The 20,158-nt window shown below is 42.7% G+C and overlaps 1 protein-coding gene across 1 annotated transcript in view; it reads left to right on the top strand.

Annotated features, from left to right (window-relative positions):
- AR (androgen receptor) overlaps nt 1-19,668 on the top strand; it is a 162,471-nt gene extending 142,803 nt beyond the window's left edge. Inside the window, exons 4-8 of the mRNA XM_024751860.1 lie at nt 7,389-7,676; nt 13,521-13,665; nt 17,618-17,748; nt 18,609-18,766; nt 19,413-19,668. Of these exons, the coding sequence (XP_024607628.1) occupies nt 7,389-7,676; nt 13,521-13,665; nt 17,618-17,748; nt 18,609-18,766; nt 19,413-19,568 (878 nt within the window). The 3' untranslated portion in view covers nt 19,569-19,668. The remainder of the gene's footprint in view (nt 1-7,388; nt 7,677-13,520; nt 13,666-17,617; nt 17,749-18,608; nt 18,767-19,412) is intronic.
- Nucleotides 19,669-20,158: the final 490 nt, after the last annotated feature.

Genomic DNA, 20,158 nt, shown 5'->3' with positions numbered 1-20,158 from the left:
CACTACTGTACTAGATTGATGTCTGGGGAAACTTCTGTTTTGATTCTCTCTCCTAATTGATTTAAATCCCTGTGGAAACTCTGTATGTTTCTTTTTTTTTTCTTTTATAACATCTTTATTGGAGTATAGTTGCTTTACAATGTTGTGTTAGTTTCTGCTGTATAACAAAGTGAATCATCTCTATGTATACATATATCCCCATGTCCCCTCCCTCTTGTGTCTCCCTCCCACCCTCCCTATCCTACCCCTCTAGGTGGTCACAAAGCACCAAGCTGATCTCCCTGTTTCATCAGTTAGCTTTTTCAGAGAGAAATTCAGCTGCTTGAGATAAAGGGAATGACGTGGAGCAATGTGGGGTTTAGCAACTAGCAAGAAAGAATGAGAGGCATCATGTATTGACGTACAGAATTTACTGTGTGCTAAGCACGTTACATGTATTCTGTTAGGTAAAGTTACAACTCTGTGAGGTAGATCCTATAATTATCTTAGGATTCTTGAACCTGTCAGTTTGGCCCTCAATCTTTGACTTGAGACCAGTTGACCAAGATGGAAGACAATATTTCTTATAGGTTGCCACCCTAAGCAGTTTTTCAGAATGTTTTCTAGCTAGAGATTCATTCTTGGAAAATGTCATAGCCTGCCCATTGATATACACCTTTACAGAATTCAGAGTACTTTCATTGAGACCATCTCACTTTCTCCAAATAATAGTCCTATGCAGTAGTCAGGTCAGATGAGAAAACTGAGGTGTAGGATAAATCAAGGGATATGTTCAAGGTCAGACATCCCATAAGAATGTGAATACCACCACCAATAATAAAAAGCCCTTTCTTGTGAATAACATTTTAGAACTTTGATGTCATCATTTCATTCTGCCTCCTTAAGTACAGTGAAATTTTTCACCATGCCACAGTCTTGGAGGGTTCTACTGGTGGTGTAGAATCTTCCCTCTACTCTCAGACACCACCACAGTGTCTATATTCCTCTTTAACAACCTTATTAGTTAGGTGCTAATGTTATCACCGATTTATAGGTGAGGAAATTGAGGTACAGAGAGGCTAAGTCTTGCCCAGAGTCACACAGCTAGTGAGCAATACAGCCAGGCTTAACACTGAGACAGTCTGACTCCAGACTTTTTGCTGTTAACTACTACCCTTTGTACATATATCAAGAAACTAAGAGCAAAAGAAGGAAAAGGATGTTCTGGAGATCATACAGTGAGCTCCCCTGGATCTTAATCCAGTGTTCCTCTGAATATCTAAACCTAAAGTTGTACAATGAGATCCCCTGACTCTAATCCTAGTGGATGAATAGATGGTTGGCATGATTTAAGCCAGAGGCCACAAATTGGTTTTCCACAGGCCAAAATTGACTTGCAGAATTGTTTGTCCAGCACAAACAGACTTAGACTGCCCCTAGGCAGGGCATCAATCACTTTCCTGTTCCCCAGCCCACCCTATTTATGTTCACTAGGCAGTTTTAGATCATTTGCGTATCTGCCTGACTAGTGAAGATATTCAAATTCATGACCCATACATTTAAGCATTATAATATATAAGCACCTGCACACACACACATAATTTCAGACATTCACGTAAGTACAGCCTAGTCTGGTTTCACAAAGAATTTGAAGCTCTGCACCAAATGTACCTTTGTGTTTAGTTAGCATTTAGAATTACACTTAAGACCTGAATTCAGTTTTATAGGCAGTTATATGCTGAAGAAACTCAGTTACTTTTTTTCATCTCATAATGTGTCACTCTTCCCTTCCCTTCTCTGCCATATCTGGTTCTCTGTTAATCCTGCTGTCTCTTCTTCCCCATGTCTGAGTTTGGTCTCCTGTAATCCAGTCACTCTCTACTCTTTAGGAATGGATGGAGAGTGAAGAAAATCATTTTGGAGAGTTCACTATGTGCCAGGCATTCTCTCTCATTTAGTTCTCATAAGTGTCCTAGGAAGCAGGAAGCGGCTTCCCCATTTTATAAAGGTGGAAACAGAATCTCAGAGAAGCTAGGCAATTGGCTCAAAGTTATTAAGCTAGTAATTGATGGAGCTGGGGTTTGAATCCAAGATCTTCTGATTCCAAAGCCTATTATCTTGTCTATACCCCAATTTTGTAAGGAAAGTGTATTAGTTTTCCACTGCTGCATAACAAATTACCTCAAATTTAGTACCCATTTATCAGCTCATAGTTCTGTAAGTCAGAAGTCTGACACAACATGAGTGGATTCTCAGCTCAGTGTCTCACAAGGATGAAATAAAACTATTGGTCAGGGGCTTTGTTCTAATCTGGAGCTCACAGTCCTCTTCCAAGCTCATGTGATTATCGCAGGATTCAGTTCCTTGCAGTCGTAGGATTGAGGTTTCTGTTTCCTTTCTGGCTGTCTGTCAGAGGCTGCTTTTAGCTCCCAGAGACCACCCTCATTCCTTGCCATGTGTACACCTCCACTTTCAAAGCCTGCAACAGAGAATATTCCTTATATTGAATCCTCCTGATTCCATGAATACCTTTCCAGAAAGAGTCCAGTCCCTTTTAAGTCTTATCTGATTAGGTCAGGCCCATCAAGGATAACGACCCTCAAAATTCAACTGACTTGTGACCTTAATTACATCTACCTAATCCTTTTACAAGAGCACCTATATTGGTGCTTGACTAAATAACTGGAAGAAGGTATGTGTACACCAAGGGTTGGGAATATTGGTGGCCATCAAGTATACCTAGCACAGGAAATGATTCTTTTATCCTTCAAACTCCATGGTGAGATTCAAGGAAGAGAAACATCCTTGACCTTGGGGAGAGGAACTTGAATTTTCTAAGACTTTGTAAACTTTACTGCACCTTGCCTCTCCCCTGCCCAAGGATGAGAAAACCTCTGTCTTGAGGTAGCAAAGAATGAGGCTGGAATAGTGCCTAATGGTCATAGTGGCTATAGAAGCTACAGATTAATCACATCTACTTCTCCTGAGGGATATACCATTGAACCTGATTGGAAAAATTTTTCTCTGTTGCTGTAGAGACAGCCCTCATAGGGGTCTAATGCCACTATGCTGAAAAGTCAGCTCCCTATAAGGTCCAGGCAGCAGGATCCAGGCATGTTTTCAAGGGCTCTCTTCCCCTAAAGATCAGGTACAGACAAGGATGTGCCTTGCCAATGTCCCTTTCTTGTCACTGCTTTGACCTACGATTGAAAGACAGTGATGAGATGCAAAGCAACTCACACACCATTAGAACTATCAACCTTTACTGTCCCCTTTATCCTGGCTTCATCACTCAATTTGAGCAAACCAATGGGTCTCTGTGGTAACACAGGGGCCTGACAAGCCTGTACCTCACATGAAAGAGTTAGGTATGACTCTGGGGCTCAGGTGCAGGAGACAGGAGGGGTGTGGGGGCGACCTTCATGGATGAAAACAAGGCCTTGGGCATTGAGTAACAGCTGAGACTAGCAAGCCTCATTGTCCAGCATTCCAAGTCGTCTAGCAACATGCTGGCCTCTGCTGCACAGAGAGAACAGAGGATCCCCCGGCAGAATGAATGGAATCTGATTTCAATTATGTTCAGTACAGTCACCCTCTTCAGGCAGAGAGGCCAGAACACCTGGTGCAGCTTGGGCCACCGTGGCCGCAGGGACAGCAGGTTACCCAGGTCGTGGAGGCAAGTGGGAATGCGGATTCTCTTTCTCAAGCAGATGCCATATAGGTCTAGAGGAGGAGGATATGAAAATACCAGCCAAGTTTTCATTAGCACTATGCAGAGAAGGGGAATTATTTTAGGTTGATGGATTCTCCCCAAAGTCTCTGCACATATTGATCTTGCTTGTAATGAGTTTGCTTAGGTCCACAAGTCATCAGCCCACTGAGATCTGAGTCATTGGTGGGAGAGTCAAGGTGACAGAGCATACCTCGCTGATTGCACCAGCACCAATTCCTCTGTGTCGTTCCACCTTTTTGAAAAGCCCATGGATTCTTCTATATAAAATTCATTTGGATTTGTTTTTTAATCAATAGCATGAGTAGGGCATGACAAATGGGACAGCTGCCCCAGAGAACAGTCTAGATTCACAACAGTATTCCATAGAACTTTGTGAGATGAAGGATATGCTCTGTAACTGTACTGTCCATTGTAGCAGCCATAAGCCACATGTGCCTTTTGTGCACTTGAACTGTGGCTAGTGAGACTAAAGAATTATATTTTTAATTTTATTTAATTTTAATTAATTTAAATTTAAGTAGCCACATGCGTCTAGTGGCTCTTGTGTTGGACAGTGCAAATCTTGAATTCAGAGGCAGGTACTGAGATAGAGTAGAAATGACTTACTTACTCAGAAAACGAGCTGGTATGGTACAGGGAACTCTGGATTAGGAATAAGAGCCTGGTTCCAGTCTCTGCTCTGCCAGTAGGTGACCACACTCACTCTGACCTCAGGCTCTCCATCCTTGACTTTAAATGTTGGATTAACAACAGAAGTCCCAAAATAATGGCTAAGGCCTGAATTCAACTTTGGGATACAGATGAGTTTTAGGAAAAATTTAAAATATTATATGAACGCCTTCTAGGAGTATGTATATGTGTGTGTGTTATGTGCACATGCATTGCAGGGGCAAGAAGGTGGTAAAGCATTCACTTCAGTTCACCAGAGTTCCCACCATTCTCCTATAAACACACACACACACACACACACACACACACACACTGTATTATTTGTGTAGACAATGAAGGTATATTAATTCTGTGAACCCCCTGGATGTGATGAGTTCTAATGACCCTTCCTATTTCATCATGCTATGAATCTCTAAGCCACTGTAGTTCCCCAAACTTATTTCTACTTTGGGCAAATGACTAGAGGAGTCTCATAGCTTCTGCCTTTTCCTTTCTGGATTTGATGCTAGTTACTGAAGTTTAGAGTCACGGGTGAGGGTGGAAGGCAGGGAAAATATAACCCTAGCCCTACTCCTCAACTCTATTAGGCTAGAAGTAGGGTTTAGGGCTTCAGACTCCTTGGGGATACAGTATGATATAGTAGAAAGAGCATTGGCTTTATAGTCAGACTAAGTTAAGATTTTTAGATTCTGTTTCTTGATAGCTGTGTTACCTCAGTTTACTCACTTGCAAAACAGAGATAGGAAATATTCCTCACCTCCTAAGATCATTGTGGAATTAAGTGATATAATATGTTTATGAAGTGAAGTATATAGAAGGCTCAGAAAAAATATTTAACCTTATATCTCTTAGTTCCCTCAGGCATAAGGCTAATTATATCTGTCTTCTCCCAGGCTGAAAGGGGGACTACATGGCCTGGCAACTTCTGAGCCCAAGGTCAGAAAGTACCAGTGATGGGAAAGAGAATGTCTACCTCTAGAACCTGTACCAGGGGAGCAGATCCAGAAGTCACTGTCAGTCTGTGGAGCTGCCTACTTGAGCCCATGTCAGCAATGGGTTCCCCAGATGACAAAAAATTTTAGGGGCCAGGCCAGTAGCTCTGGGACAAGATGAGCTTAGTCCTGCCCATACCTCCAGCTTGTGCCCTTGATGGGAGGTGGGAGTTGACAGTGAGTGTGCATATCTCATTACTGACTGTGCCCAAACCTTGCAGAGATGATTGTTGGACAAGGTCATCTTGAACTCTGTGTTGATTTTCCAGGCTTCCTTGTTATTTTACCCTGAGTTCTTCTCTGGGCTTTTCTTGCACCACCAAACCCTCTATTTTCTTCTCCTCTACCCTGGTTGTTGATCCAAACATGTGATTCATTCTTTCATTGATTTACTGAGTTGTACTATGATTGGAGTTTGCATTGCAAGACTTATTTTTCTAATTAGAGCTGAGAGTCAGTTCCAGATAAGTATCATTTTTTGCAGGAGCCAGAAACAGATCAGCAACAGGTTTTGTTGTATTTATCCATTAAAATTGAGCAATCAGCTTCTCTCTTTGTTTTATACCTTTTAAATTTTATTACTATTTTAAAGGGATTAGAGATAAAGTGGTTTATGGTCTGTCCCGGTGCAACTGCCTATGCTAGATCTCAGAGTTATGACCTTTTCAATTATTTATATTTCTGCCAATATAAATGCTAAGGAAAATAGCACAAAGTAAACATCAGGATGCCCAAGGACCTGTAAATTGTGTGTATGAGAGCACAGGGGGAGGATGGTTCATAAGGTTTGAGTTTTAGATTATTCTTGTTTTTTTAAATAATGTTATTTCTATCATCCTTTTTAATGGATGGTTCCTGTTTTACAGGCAGATTATAAAGGTAGGGACATTCTGTTATTTCTTTGATACAATTGGGGATTTCAGACTTCAGCTTCTTTCTCTCCCCTTTACTAAAGATGAAAATCAATATATGTGTTACAGTGTATGTTCAACTATGAGTGTAAATGTCTGACAATACCTGGGACTATTGTAGTTGAAGTGAGAAATGCTGCAACACCAGAAAATTCCCATTCATTGACCCCAAAGTGGGATGATAAGTCTAGTCCTTCTCCAACAGATCTGCCTTTCTAGTCTCCTTCCCTAGCAGTTTGCTAGACATGATAGACATAGACACAAGTACAACATTCCCTTGATTTAAAACATTCCATATTTGCCTATCATCTGTGTGATAAAGCCCAAATTTCTTAATATGATATACATGCTCCTTTAAAGTCAAACCCCACCTTTGTTTTCAACCTCATAAATAGCCAGTCTCCCCACATATACAATATACACTCCAGCCACACTGGTCTCTTTTACCCCTAAACACTCAGTGCTTTTGTTTATGCCCTTTCCATTCCTCTCTGCCTGGTGAAATCTTCACTATTCTTCGAGGTCCAGGTCATATATCACCATAAACATTTCCTGACCCCACCTATGCAGAGAGATTGTTGTTCTTCCTCTTTTGTTAATACTCCTGTTGTAACATTCACCAGTTTGACATTTTCTAATTGTTAGAATTGTTAGCGGGTGTTTATTTCTCCTCTACCAAACTGGGTTAGGGCCTATGTTCTTTTCGCCACCCAAAAGCAAAGGCCTAACAATGGATGTCTGTTGAATGAACGAATGAGTGAATCATGAATATATTAGTAAATGATTTAATTGAAGATCCAAGGTATGAATACTGGAGACTGCATTTAGGCAGAGTCCAATCCAAGGATATACTAGGTCTGTCTGGCAAGAGGATCACAGAGAAAGCAAGATATGGAAGTTTGAGTTAGGAGGAATTTAGAATGATGAATCATTCATTTAACCAGTGTTTAAACTGAGCACTTGTCCTTAAGGAGTTTAGAGTCTGTGACTAGGGAGAATGAACATCCTTGTTTTCTTAGCTCAAACAGCTTTTCTAACAGGGTAGCTGTGCTGTGTGTTTTTGGCCACTGATAATAAATCCAAGTTTCCCTTGTTTCCCAATAGCCCGGAAGCTGAAGAAACTTGGGAATCTGAAACTACAGGAGGAAGGGGAGACTTCCAGTGCCACCAGCCCCACTGAGGAGTCAGCCCAGAAGCTGACAGTGTCACATATTGAAGGCTATGAGTGTCAGCCCATCTTTCTGAATGTCCTGGAAGCCATTGAACCAGGTGTGGTGTGTGCTGGACATGACAACAACCAACCTGACTCCTTTGCAGCTTTACTCTCTAGCCTCAATGAACTGGGTGAAAGACAGCTTGTACACGTGGTCAAGTGGGCCAAGGCCTTGCCTGGTAAGGAAAGTGGGGGCATGGAATGTGGGAGGTCATATTTAGTGAAGACTCCTTTTGGCCAAGCACCATGCCTGTTTGCTTCCCATCCATTAACTCATGCAATCCTCACCATAACCTTGTGAGGGAAGAGATTGGTAGAAATTCCTACATTAAAAATAAGGAAACTCAGAAATCAAGGAGAAAAGCAACATTATTGAGTATCCCACATGCCTCACAACAGCACACAGCAACCATGTTTCTATGTTCAACCCACAGATTTAGTCAGCAAATGTTCCCATAATCATGGATCACATAGACATACCCTTAAATGCCTTAAGATGCTCTTCTATATGTACACACACAGGTTCACCCCAAAGATAATCTTGAGCCTAACTGATATTCTGTCTTTAATATTACTTGGAACCCATACCATGGGAACTCTTATAATATGGTATGATAGAAGGAACATGGGGTTGGGAGTCAAAACAGTTAGGTTCTAGCCTTAGCTCTGCTGGTAACTCATTATGTGATCCCTTCCCTTTCTGGGTCTCAGTTTTTCCATCTGTACAATGTGTGAAAAGTGGTTTGGACTAAATTGATGGTTTTCCAGTTTTACTTCAAGGAACTCTTGGTGCTCTTTAAACTACCTTAAGGAATTCCCTGGCAGTCCAGTGGTTAGGACTCCATGCTTTCACTGCTTGAGGTATGGGTTCGATCCCCTGGTCAGGGAACTAAGATCCCACAAGCTGCGCCATGCGACCAAAAAAGAAAAAAGGAAAAGGAAATAAAATAAACTACCTTAGTATCATCATAGTGGAAGGAAACATTAGGTGATAGTGAAAGAAATATGAAGTGTTTTTCTAACTTCTGCATGGATACCTCCAGTGATGGGGAATTCACTTCCTCTCTTGGTCATCTGTTGTTTGGAAAGGTCTGATTATTAAAATATTGGAGCTTAAAGAAGCCCCAGAGATCCTCTGTCCAACGATTCACAAACGTTCCTTTAGCAGCCAAACTCTTTATTTCTCAAAAACATGGTACACAGATCCAAGTGGAGCTGGTTGATTTAAAGCCAGTGCCTCTCCCTCACTACCCCTAGAGAAGCCTCAGATCACTCTTGCAGAATCTTAGGGCTCCAGGGAACACAGTTTGGAAACAAGAGAAACATAAACTCTTTAAGGGTTCTCTTAATCCTAAACTTCCATGACTGAAAGATTCTTTTGAAACATCAACAACCAAACCTCTCCTTGTGGAGTCAAAGATTAACCTGCCATTTAATAATAACTGTCAATCAGATGTGAATTTATGGTGAACAGAGAAGTTTCATATGTAGTACTTCATTTGATCCTCATAAGAATTCTGTAAAGTAGGGATTCTTTTCCCTGTTTTATAGATAAATACTCTGACGCTCTGAGAGGTGATGTGCTTGCCCACAGTTGCACATTCAGAAGGTATCAGGGCCAGAACTTGAGCCCACGTCCCCTCCTAACTCCAAATCCCCTCCTCATCCAACTCTACTCATAGTCTGTGTAGTACCACTGTAGTTCTCTAGCCTCGGGCTTTACAGTGAGGGACCAAGACTTTATCCAAGGCCAGTTGGGTCATAATGTGGACTTGCTGCCTTGGAAGACATTGCATGTTGACTGTCAAGCCCCCTTTTTGTCTTTCCAATTCACAAGGCCCAGTTACAGCTACCAGATTGTCCCTAACACCTTCCTAGCTTGGAAAGCTGAGGTTGACTAGCCAATTAGATCCCTGGGAAGAAGGCCCAAGGACTCTGGCTGCATATACACTGTACCAAAAACAGAGAGTTCACACAGGGAAGAAAAAAATACAAAAAAAAAAGGAAGAAAAGAAAAAGTTGCTTTAATTCTTATCACTTATTCAGCTGGGTGTCCTGATGTCATGTGTCTAACAGAGATTCAGTTTAATCTTTCCAAGCAGTTGCCAGACACCTTAGTGTCTCATTTTATAGGATAGGACCTTTTCTTTTATATGATTCCACTTAATCCTCATAGCAGTCCCATGAATCATAAGGACTTTCACTCCTGTTTCAAATGATAAGGTTCAGAGAGGTTAATTAACTTGTTCCATTTGGTCACTTAACAAATGCAGCCAGAGCTTGGGCTCACACCCTCTGAGTTCTAGTTTGATGGTCTTAACAATAACCTGGTGCAAAGCATTATGGCACAATTTGTATAACTGGGAGCCACTGGATTTCCTCAGCCTAACCTCCAGGGTTGGAAGCCCTTTCCTTACATTAACAAGTCTGCAAGTTAATATCAGTTCACCATCTAGCTTGTCTAAGGAAATGATCTCTGACCCTGAGTAATTTAAAGAATAGCTTCAAAAGAAAGCCAAGTACCACATTCATTAGAACTGTTATTCATATTATCAATAATCACCTACTAATTCAAGTTATTTGCTCATTGAACACATTGAGTTCCTGTCCTTTGAGAGGCACTGTGCTAAGTACCTACTCAGATCAATTTTGTTGTGAAGTTTTCTGTGATAGTGATGATATATGTAAATTGCCTACTACAGCACCTGGTACCCTAGTAAATACCCTAGTATTGAGGGAGGGTGAGTAGACTGTATGTACACAGTATATTTATAATCAGATGTATCTGGCTTGGAATCTTAGCTATACACTAGTTGTGTGACTTTGAGCAAATCACATGTCTGCAGTACTTGTTTCCTCATTTGTAGAGATGGTAGAACAATTGCTACCTTGCAGATTGTTATCAACACAGAAATTAGGTATAAAGAGCATCTAGTATAATAGCTGAAACATAGAAGATGCTCTGTAAATGGTGGGTCATTATTACCAAGCTTGAGTGCTAAACCACTAAAATCATTTTAAGCTGCCACTAGTTTTTCCTAGAAGCTCATTCATGGGTCCCAAAGATGAATTGTCTTCTTTGAAGACCTTAGCTGTGAGGTGCAATAAAGCAGCAAATATTTCCTAATTGACCTTTCTTTGGGTATGTTCTTCCAGACTAGACATGAGACTATAGGTTTCTACTGGAGATTGCTAAGAAATGATGTTGATTGGATTCTAGTGAGAAAACAGAATCTCAGGTTAGCCTCTGCTCCCTAACCTGTTTTGTGTGTTTCATAACCTGAAACCATGACTTCTCTCTGTTTCTCCAAAACAGCCTAATGCAGCGCCAAATAGGTGTTGAGTGAATGAATATATGTTGAGGGAAACCTGTAGACTGGAACTACTGTTTCCTCAAGTCATCCCTTGATAGCCGTAGTAACTGAGCAGGCTGCTTCAAAGGATGGGCATTAGCAGGCTAATTTTCCTATAGGTCTAATCTGATTACAATACCTAACTCTGTTCTCTAATGCCCAGCCTTTGAAGCAGCTATGTTGTTGATGCATATACAGTAATTAGGCTTGAGTTCTAAGCAGCTCTCACTAAGGACTGTTAATTAGTATTACAGCCAAACTAAGCTTTCCCTTTTTCTCCTCTTTGTTAGTTCTCTGGCATCTCAGGGAGGGAAAAATCATCAGTATTGACGGCTTCCTTGGTATTTGTACAGTTTAATCCTCATCCCCCCATGCACCCTCATATTCACACACTCACCAACCAAGGCTTTTCTTGATTCCCATTGCCTCCCACCCCAAGGGTTCAGGGTTCAAGCTCCCGGGCCCCTCCCAAAGAGATTCTTTGATGTTCCATGCTTGACCCTGGCTTTTCGTCTCCTACTGGAAAGAATCAGTCCCAGGTATTCTGTGCTACAGAAGGGATTCAGGCAGGAAATACTCTGGGGTCTGAGGCTCCAGCTAGTCTGTTAGCAGACTAGCTCCTGTGAAGATGTGAGGCACACGCCTGGGAGCTAAGATTGCAGTCAAAGGTGGTGATGTGAGGAACTCTAGCATCCTGATGTCTGGTAGGCTTGGGACCTAAAGGAAAAAAGGGTAAATAGGGGGTGTGTGTGGCAAGAACCAACCAACAGAACAATGTGTCTAGATAGTGTAGACTTCAGACCTGAGCCTATGGCTAAGAAAAAACTCATGACCTTGGTAGTTCTTGAGCTGTGTTGTTCAGCAGTAGTATGGGAGAAGCACTGAAGAAGAGAATTAGAACACCTGGGTTCTAGTCCCATTTCAGCCACATACAGACTGTATGAGCTTGGGGAAGTCAGTTAACTTCTCTGGCCTTCAGATTCCTTGTTGACAAAATAAGTGTCACATTGCCCACACTCTAGGGTAATTGTGAGGGTTAAATGAGGTCATCATCAGGAAAGTTAGAAGCATTATACAAATTCATGTAAGCATTCCTAATAAGGTAAGTAAGACAAAATTTCAGATAATTCTGGATCTGTTAGGGAGAAGATAAATGAGGCACTGGTAGGGGATGAGCTCTGAAGTGATGCTTTACGTATCCAACTATTTGGAAACCTCCAGGAGAGCATAGCCATATCTGTTCTACCTATGTGGAGGCAGCATCTGGGAGCCTCTGTTCTCTGAGCTTAAGGGAGGTAATTTGGAGATCATCTATAATTCTCATTTTATAAAATGAAAATAATGAGAATCCTAAGTCTAATTAATATTTCTCAAACGCCTACTCAAATATCTGAAGTGTGTTATATACTAGAGAGGAAAAGATGAATAAGAAGGGAATGGTCCCTGTCTTCAAGAAGTTCTAAGTCTCACAGAGGAGACAGATATGTGCATAGATAAATTCCAGTACAGTGTAATGAGTGCTATAATTGGACGGATTCAGCAAGATGGTAAGAGAAGAATCACTAGGTCTTCTGTCTGGATGAGTTGGAAGAGGCATCACAGAGGAGGTAGCCTTTCAGTGAAGACTTGAAAGATGAGTAGGTGTTTATCAGATGGAAAGCCTGGGGAGGGAAGAATGCATTCTAGGGAAAGGCAGCTGCCTTGATGTGTGTGTGTGTGTGTGTGTGTGTGTGTGTGTGTGTGTGTGTGTGTGTGTGTGTATGTTCAGCAAACTGTGGGTTTTTCAGAATAGCTAGAACCTAAATTATGAGAAGGCAAATGGTAAGAAATTAGTCTAAGAAAGCAGGTCATAAAGGGCCTGTTTGTGTATAATAATGGCAGTAGGCAGGAATGGCAGTAGAGTAGGAAACTAGCAGGGCCAGGTATTTATTGAATAGAAAACAATAGAGAGGAAGTGGGAGGCAGGAAAAGGGTCAGAGAAAAGAGATGGAAGCTGAAGGTAGTGTGGAGAAGGCATGGCTGTCAAAGGCATTCCACCATATGCTGATATGTAATAGTATCCCTTTCCCAGGGTTGTTAGAAGGTACAAACAAGATTATAGCTAGAAAAGAGCTTTGTAAAGTGAAAAGTGCTGTTCATGTGAGAGAAATGATTATTACACTGTGTCTTTGGAAAGGCAGTGAGCCTTTCTGAAGATCAAGGCTTTGGAATCAGACTGGCTTTGGAACTTGATCTGCCAATTACTAGCCTTATGATTTTGGACAAGTTCTTCAACCCTTCTGTGACTCACTTTTATTGATTCACAGAATGGGAACAATAATAGTATACACTTTATTGGATTCTTGTGAGGAATAAATGAATTAATATAAGTAACATGCTGAGAAAAGAGTTAATTCATTGTAAGCAGTCAGTAAGTGTTAGATTATTATTCTCTTCCAATGGACAGTGCACTTTTTGCCTCTGTTTCTTTTGAGCAGCTCAATGAAGTAGGGAGTGCAAGGAGTGTTATCCCCACCATATAGTTTGTTCTCCTCCGGCTCCCCAGCATTGATGGCCCCTGGGGCTCCTCAAGGGCAGCCCAAGTGCCAGAAATTCTCAGCCCAGCAGAGTCCTAGACTTCACTCAGCCCATCAGTGCTCAGTCTGACCACTGCCTCTGCCCTATCTCCAGGCTTCCGCAACTTGCACGTGGACGACCAGATGGCAATCATTCAGTACTCCTGGATGGGGCTTATGGTGTTTGCCATGGGCTGGCGGTCCTTCACCAATGTCAACTCCAGGATGCTCTACTTTGCCCCTGACCTGGTTTTCAATGAGTAAGTGCTTATGGGTCCAGAACTCACATAAACACAGACCTCGTTGGTGGTGATGATGGTAATGTAAGTAATGGTGAGAGTTGGTTCATTTGACCTTTAGGTGAGGCAGTAGAAGCCCAGCCAGCCTGCTCAATCTGAGGTGGCTTTGCCTGGCTGAAAGGCCAATTGGTAGGAGGCAACAGGGGAAGGCTGTCGCTTTTCCCAATCAAGACTCAATCCTGGTAATTTGGCAGTGCTTCTGACCTGCTTTTCCCTTATCTCAGACCCTCATGTCAGGATCCTTTTTCTTCACTCTGAGCAACATAGGGAGTGAACAGAGAGACTCTAGTTGTGAGGGCTGAAGTTCCTTTGGTCCCTTATGCTACCATCAAAAGCTACTGCCAGTCACCATTTGTTGAGAAACTCCTTTGTGCCAGGACCATACTAGATATTTTCCTAATCCTTTCTCATTGAGCACTCATGAGAACTTGATTTCCCCCTTAAAAAAAATTTTTTTTAATGGATGGGGAAAATTAGGTTCAACAAAATAAAGTGACTTACCCAACAACGTCAAACAGCTAGTGCATGTTGGCAACAGAATTCAAAGTATGGCTCTGTAACTCTTAGCTCTTATACTGCCTCCTGATGGTAAGTGATGAGGAAGTGCAGCTCCACCATTTTCTGGCCATGTGACCTTGGCCCAGCCACTTCCCTTCTCTTACAAACAGTTTTAATAAATGCTTGCCCTGCCACCAGCTCTATTTACCCTTCATGAATTTGGCCAAGAGCTCAGGTTTTAAAATTGTACTTTCCTCAACTGAAACCTCTATTCTGTTATTTCCTACATCATTGTCTTTGGGTAAGACCCTTACCTTCCCTGATCCGCAGTTTCCTAATCTGTTAATAAAATAAATCTTTCTTAAATGGTTTTGTTATGACAACTAAAATAGGAGCTAATGAATGTGAAATGTCTGTCCCATAATGGGCAAGAAATAAAAAGGAAGTACCTTTCCAATAGTCTCTTTTCCTAACAATGATAATCTGTTCTGTGTCTGCTCTTTGAGGTCCCTTGTGGCATTGTGAATGGAGCTGGCCAGAAAAAATCTTCCCAAGAACTTTGAGCTAGTCTCACCACAGAGAATCCCTTTGGTCAGGAAGGAATTGACCTTCCCTCCCCTTTAGCCCTTTAACCCAGAAGAGCCTTAAAATAAAATCTACAGGCCAGTGGTTCCTTCCAGTACAGCAGTGCCATATGGGGGAAAATAAGCGTCCCCAGCTGCCCTCTTCCAACTCAGCCAGCCCTGGTAGCCAGAAGCTAAGAATAACCATTGAGCTTTTGGCACAACCTGCTTTGTGGTTTCCAGATCTCCAAAGAGTTACCTATGATGCCATCTTCTGGAGCAGGCCTTAAAAAGCCCTCTTCCTGTTCATCTCTCAACCCACCCTCTTGCTGCCCTCCAGCGATTAAATCAACTACTGGGCACCTGCACTACCCTCCCCATCCAGAGCCTGAAGACCTTTGAACCTTTGCAAGGTGATAATTGGCTATTTTCTAAATCTTCATTTCCTTTTCCACATCTGTGTAAATATGTGGCACCCTACCTCAGCTATCTGGTCCACTTCCATGTACCTCATCAAAAGGTACCACAGGATTCCCCACAGAGTCAGGGTCCTATATCAAGCCCCAGGGCTCCTGAAACAGCAGACCCCCTTCCTCTTATAGGAACCCACCATGTTAGAGCTCTTAAAGTCCCTAGAATCATCTAAACCAATGTTTCTTAACAGGGATGCTGTTGACATTTTCCGAGGAATGGTTTTTCATCTTTTAGCACATTCCTGCATATTGGAATGTGTTTAACTGCCCTGGTACCTGCCCACTAAATACCAAATAGGATCCTAGTCACTGTGACAGCCCAAACTGCCCCCACACATTTCTAGCACCCACTAAGGGAGCAGTACCTCTCCAGTTAAAAGCCACCAGTTGCTGCTAGCCTCCTCAAGGTACCAATGGGGAAACGGAGGTCCAAAGAAAAAGACAGGGACTCTGGGCCAACCCATTTGCTAACCTCTCTGACACCAAACCCTGTCATCAACCCTGCTTTCTTCTTTTCTCCTCCTCTCTTTGTGGAGAACACAGTTTGTGAGGGTAATGGACCTGAGCCCTAGCTGTGTGACCTTGGGTAAATTACTGAACTTCTCTGAGGCTTATTCTCCTCATCTGTAGAATAGTGAATAGAATCATAATGGCACTTTCCAACATATCATTTTTTGAGCAATTACTATGTGCCAGGCACTGTGCTCCATCATTTATTTCCAATGTTCGTCTCCCCACTTCTCCATTCTCTTTTAATCCCACCTACTTCTGCTCACCTCCTGAATTCCATTCCTGCCCCTTGCTTTCTACCTTCTGCACTCTATTCCTTTCTTTCCTCCTCAGGTCTTATTCCTTTCCCCTTTGAATTCCTTCCCTTGCCTTTCTCCCCTCCTTTCTACACCTTCTCTGTTCCTGGGGTCTGAAGCAGTATTAGAGCAATCCTTCATGTCAGGATTACAATTTCAATGGTAAAAATACTGCAGTGTTGTCATCAACAGAGGCTTGGAAGCACAGACAGACCAGAGCAAGGCCATGCCCTAAGGCTCAGCAAATCTTACTTAAAAATTCCTTAGGGAAAAAGAGCTTGGAGCAGCATTGTTTTGGTCAGTTGACTTGTGATACTATCTAAATGCTTCATTTTTCCAGTTGGGTTCCAGCCTGCATTGAATATTTCTACACTATCTGCCCCTTCCTTTCCCTCTTTCTCTAGGCCATCCAAGATCTCTCTGAGATAGGGTGCTGAGCTTCCACCCAGCCAGTACCAGGTCTGCTCAACCTGTGAACAAGGCTAGTGGTTTGGGGACCAAAATGTCAAACCACAGGCTTCAGACCCAATCTGGGAGGGCTTTTTCCTCACCACTTAAGTGAGTGTCAAATTCCCTTTCCTTTCTCCACAAGATATAAAATCAATTTCTCTCTCTCCCTCTCCTCTTTGTCTCTCTCTCTCTCTCTCTCTCTCTCTCTCTCTCTCTCTCTCACACACACACACACACACACACACACACACACACACACACACACAATTTCTGAAGTGCTGAAAACCAGGAAGGTTTGCTAGCAGGAGGATGCTGTATCTTCTCTTATGGGCTTGTCATGGCCAGTCATGGAACAGAGAGGTTGCTCCCCTCGAGAATCTGTCCAAGCCTTGGTCACTTCCCTATATAATTTATAGGTGATAATGTGATGATGTTTTCACAAGTCACTATAATAAAAGCAGCTCACACGTGTTTATAACTCCCAAACTGTGATAAGGAACAGCCAGGATATGAGGGAGTAGGCTCCGCTTCAGCAGGGGACATTTAGATTTGACATTCAGAAATATTTTCTGGCTGATTTGATAAGCATTGGAACTCATTTAAAGGGACAATGGGGAATCTCATTTTCTGGGAGTTTTTAAAGAAATGATTAAATTTCTAATATGGGAAGTGTGGTCACTTGGGAATCCTGATGTCCTTATTTTAAGAGTTGATTTCTAAGGCCTGTCTCCTAGAAATCCTCCAAGTTTGAACGTCTGGGAGGCAGGTTCTGGCTCTGGCTGCAGCTGAGATATTAGGACTAGTCAGGGAGACCATGTGCCAGTCCCATTGTATTCATTTGGTTAGGCTTTCCTGTCCTTGTGCCAGGAAACAGGAGGACCATGGGGACCTGGAATTTCCATGTGGTAATCCATATCCTGGCCAGGTAAGATGAGTAGTTATCATGATATCACGATTTTGGGAAAAAAAGAACAACTTCGTTCCTGTCACTGAAGCACCAGCAAGAGAAACAGCAAGCTCTTCTTGGAGAACTTGGAAAGGGGAGGGCAACCACAGATATTCTCTCTGGGTTTATTGTAAGCCTTTCCTTACTCCTCTTTTTTTCTCTGTGTTTCCTTCCCAGGTACCGCATGCACAAGTCCCGGATGTACAGCCAGTGTGTCCGAATGAGGCACCTCTCTCAAGAATTTGGATGGCTCCAAATCACCCCCCAGGAATTTCTGTGCATGAAGGCTCTGCTGCTCTTTAGCATTAGTAAGTGCCTGGAAGGGCAGAGAATGCCCCTAGGGGCATAGGGGATCAGAGGGAAGCTGCTTTTTTCATTAAAGGATTATTGGGAAGAAGCCAGCTCCTGAACATTTCCCTTCTTCTTTCACCTTCCCTCCTCCACTCTCCCTTAGCATCCTTTTTCCTAACAAGGATGAATTTCATGGCTAGAGACCAATTTCTTTGCTATAATTCAACCTCCATTAGATCCCCACCTACCCCCTATCTCTTTCTGGTACAAGGCCTTTTTGTCTGGTTTTAGCAGGTCTCTGAATTTTTTCCATAGCTTCTACCATAGAAACAGGCAAGGACCACCTTATATGTCTTGTAGGGCAGAAGGGATTGCCTCCTGGAAGGAATTTCCTCTTCTGCCAAAAAGAGAAGTTCTGTGTAAGCAACTCAGAAAGGGCTTATTTGGCAGCCAAGGAATATTTCTTTAATGTCTCTTCTAAGCAGAGTGCTTAGCCTCTATGAGGGAGAAAGGAGACAAAATTTGATATTCAAGACCACGTGTTTTAATTTTCTAATTCAGAGCCAGACTGTGAACAGCGTAAAACCATAGGTCCTAAGAAATGTGTAGATGAGAAGTCTAGAGAATGGAAAAGCTCAGTAAATTTTATTTACTTGATACCCTACACACTGGGTCCAGCTAGCCTTTTCCCTAAGACCTTCCTAGCAGACTTCCTGAAGGTCCCAGGCATATAGGCCTCAAGTGACAGGAAACCAAGTAGATGGTTCTCTCCCTGTGGGGGTGGGGGTCAAGTTTGTGGTCAGAAAACTTGGTGCTTTATCTAATGCTCCTTCGTGGGCATGCTTCCCCTCCCCATTCTGTCTTCATCCCACATCAGTTCCAGTGGATGGGCTGAAAAATCAAAAATTCTTTGATGAACTTCGAATGAACTACATCAAGGAACTTGATCGTATCATTGCATGCAAGAGAAAAAATCCCACATCCTGCTCAAGGCGCTTCTACCAGCTCACCAAGCTCCTGGACTCTGTGCAGCCTGTAAGCAAACGATGGAGGGTGCTTTGTCAGGGAGAGCAGCCTGATAGAGCCAAGTGATAATATGCTCTTCTAAGGTCTGGCACCACCTGTTGGGAGGTGCTTCCATTCCCCTCTGGCTTTGAGTGTGGTCCAGGAAGAAAATTCAATGAAGAAGAAAGGAACACAGGTCACAGTGTCCCAGCTGGATGTTGTGAAAGAGGTGGAGGAGTTGAGAACAGAGCAGTTGGGATTCAGAGAAGGGGCTTAGAGTAGATAAGTTCTCTACGCAGACAAAACAGACCTGGATGTTTTCCCCTTCTTCCTCGAGTCATGTGCGTTTGTGTGTGTGTGTGAGAGAGCGAGTATGTGTGTGTGTGTGTGTGTGTGTGTGTGTGTGTGTGTCTATGCTGAGGAAAAGGAACACGCAGTCTTGAGTCAGAGAGCTTGCAATGGTGTAAGAGATCTCTTGGGAGCCTTCAATGACTCCCTGGAGACAATTTAGTGTACGTGTGTGTATGCACACATGCACGCACACACACACATACACACACACACACACACACACACGGAGGCCCAAGGACATGGAAGGAAAGAGGAGGAAATCAAAGAATGTGGGGATAGACCCTGACAAGAAGCCAACTCCTTGTCAACCCTGTTTTCTCTGCAGATTGCACGAGAGCTGCATCAATTCACTTTTGACCTGCTAATCAAGTCCCACATGGTGAGCGTGGACTTTCCAGAAATGATGGCAGAGATCATCTCTGTGCAAGTGCCCAAGATCCTTTCCGGGAAAGTCAAGCCCATCTATTTTCACACGCAGTGAAGCTTTGGAAGCCCCCATTTCCTCACCCCCACCCCACTCCCTTTCTCAGAAATCTTCTGCCTGTTTTAACTCTGCACTACTTCTCTGCAGTGCCTTGGGGAATTTCCTCTATTGATGTACAGTCTGTCATGAAGATGTTCTTGAGTTCTATTTGCTGGGCTTTTTTTTTCTCTTTTCCTCCTTTCTTTTCTTTGCCTCCCTATCTGACCCTCCATGGCACTCTCAAACTCTGCTCCCCGCTGTGGCCCTTATCTGTGTTTTGAATGCTGTTGTATTTCTTTAAATCTGTGATGATCCTGTGGCACAGTGTCAAGTTGTGCTTGTTTATAGCACTGCACTGTATACCAGCCATGCAAACGTTTACTCACCTAATGCCACGTGAAGTTTAGAGAGGTAAGAGTATCTGGGAAAACAAAAGACAAACAAACAAACAAAAAAAATTGCTAGCGTTTTGCCTCTTAAAAAATATAAAAACAAACAGAAATCCCTGAAGAGACCAACAGTAACTAGAATAAAGTGAAAATTGCAAGCCCATGGGGAGTCACTGCTTTTTTTCCCCAAACCCTCTCTCCCTGGGAGACTTTATTTTC

The sequence above is a fragment of the Neophocaena asiaeorientalis genome, unplaced genomic scaffold (genome assembly GCF_003031525.2).
Source record: "Neophocaena asiaeorientalis asiaeorientalis breed wild unplaced genomic scaffold, Neophocaena_asiaeorientalis_V1.1 scaffold455, whole genome shotgun sequence".
Taxonomy (NCBI): domain Eukaryota; kingdom Metazoa; phylum Chordata; class Mammalia; order Artiodactyla; family Phocoenidae; genus Neophocaena; species Neophocaena asiaeorientalis.
This window is presented reverse-complemented; position numbering and strand designations above follow the sequence as displayed.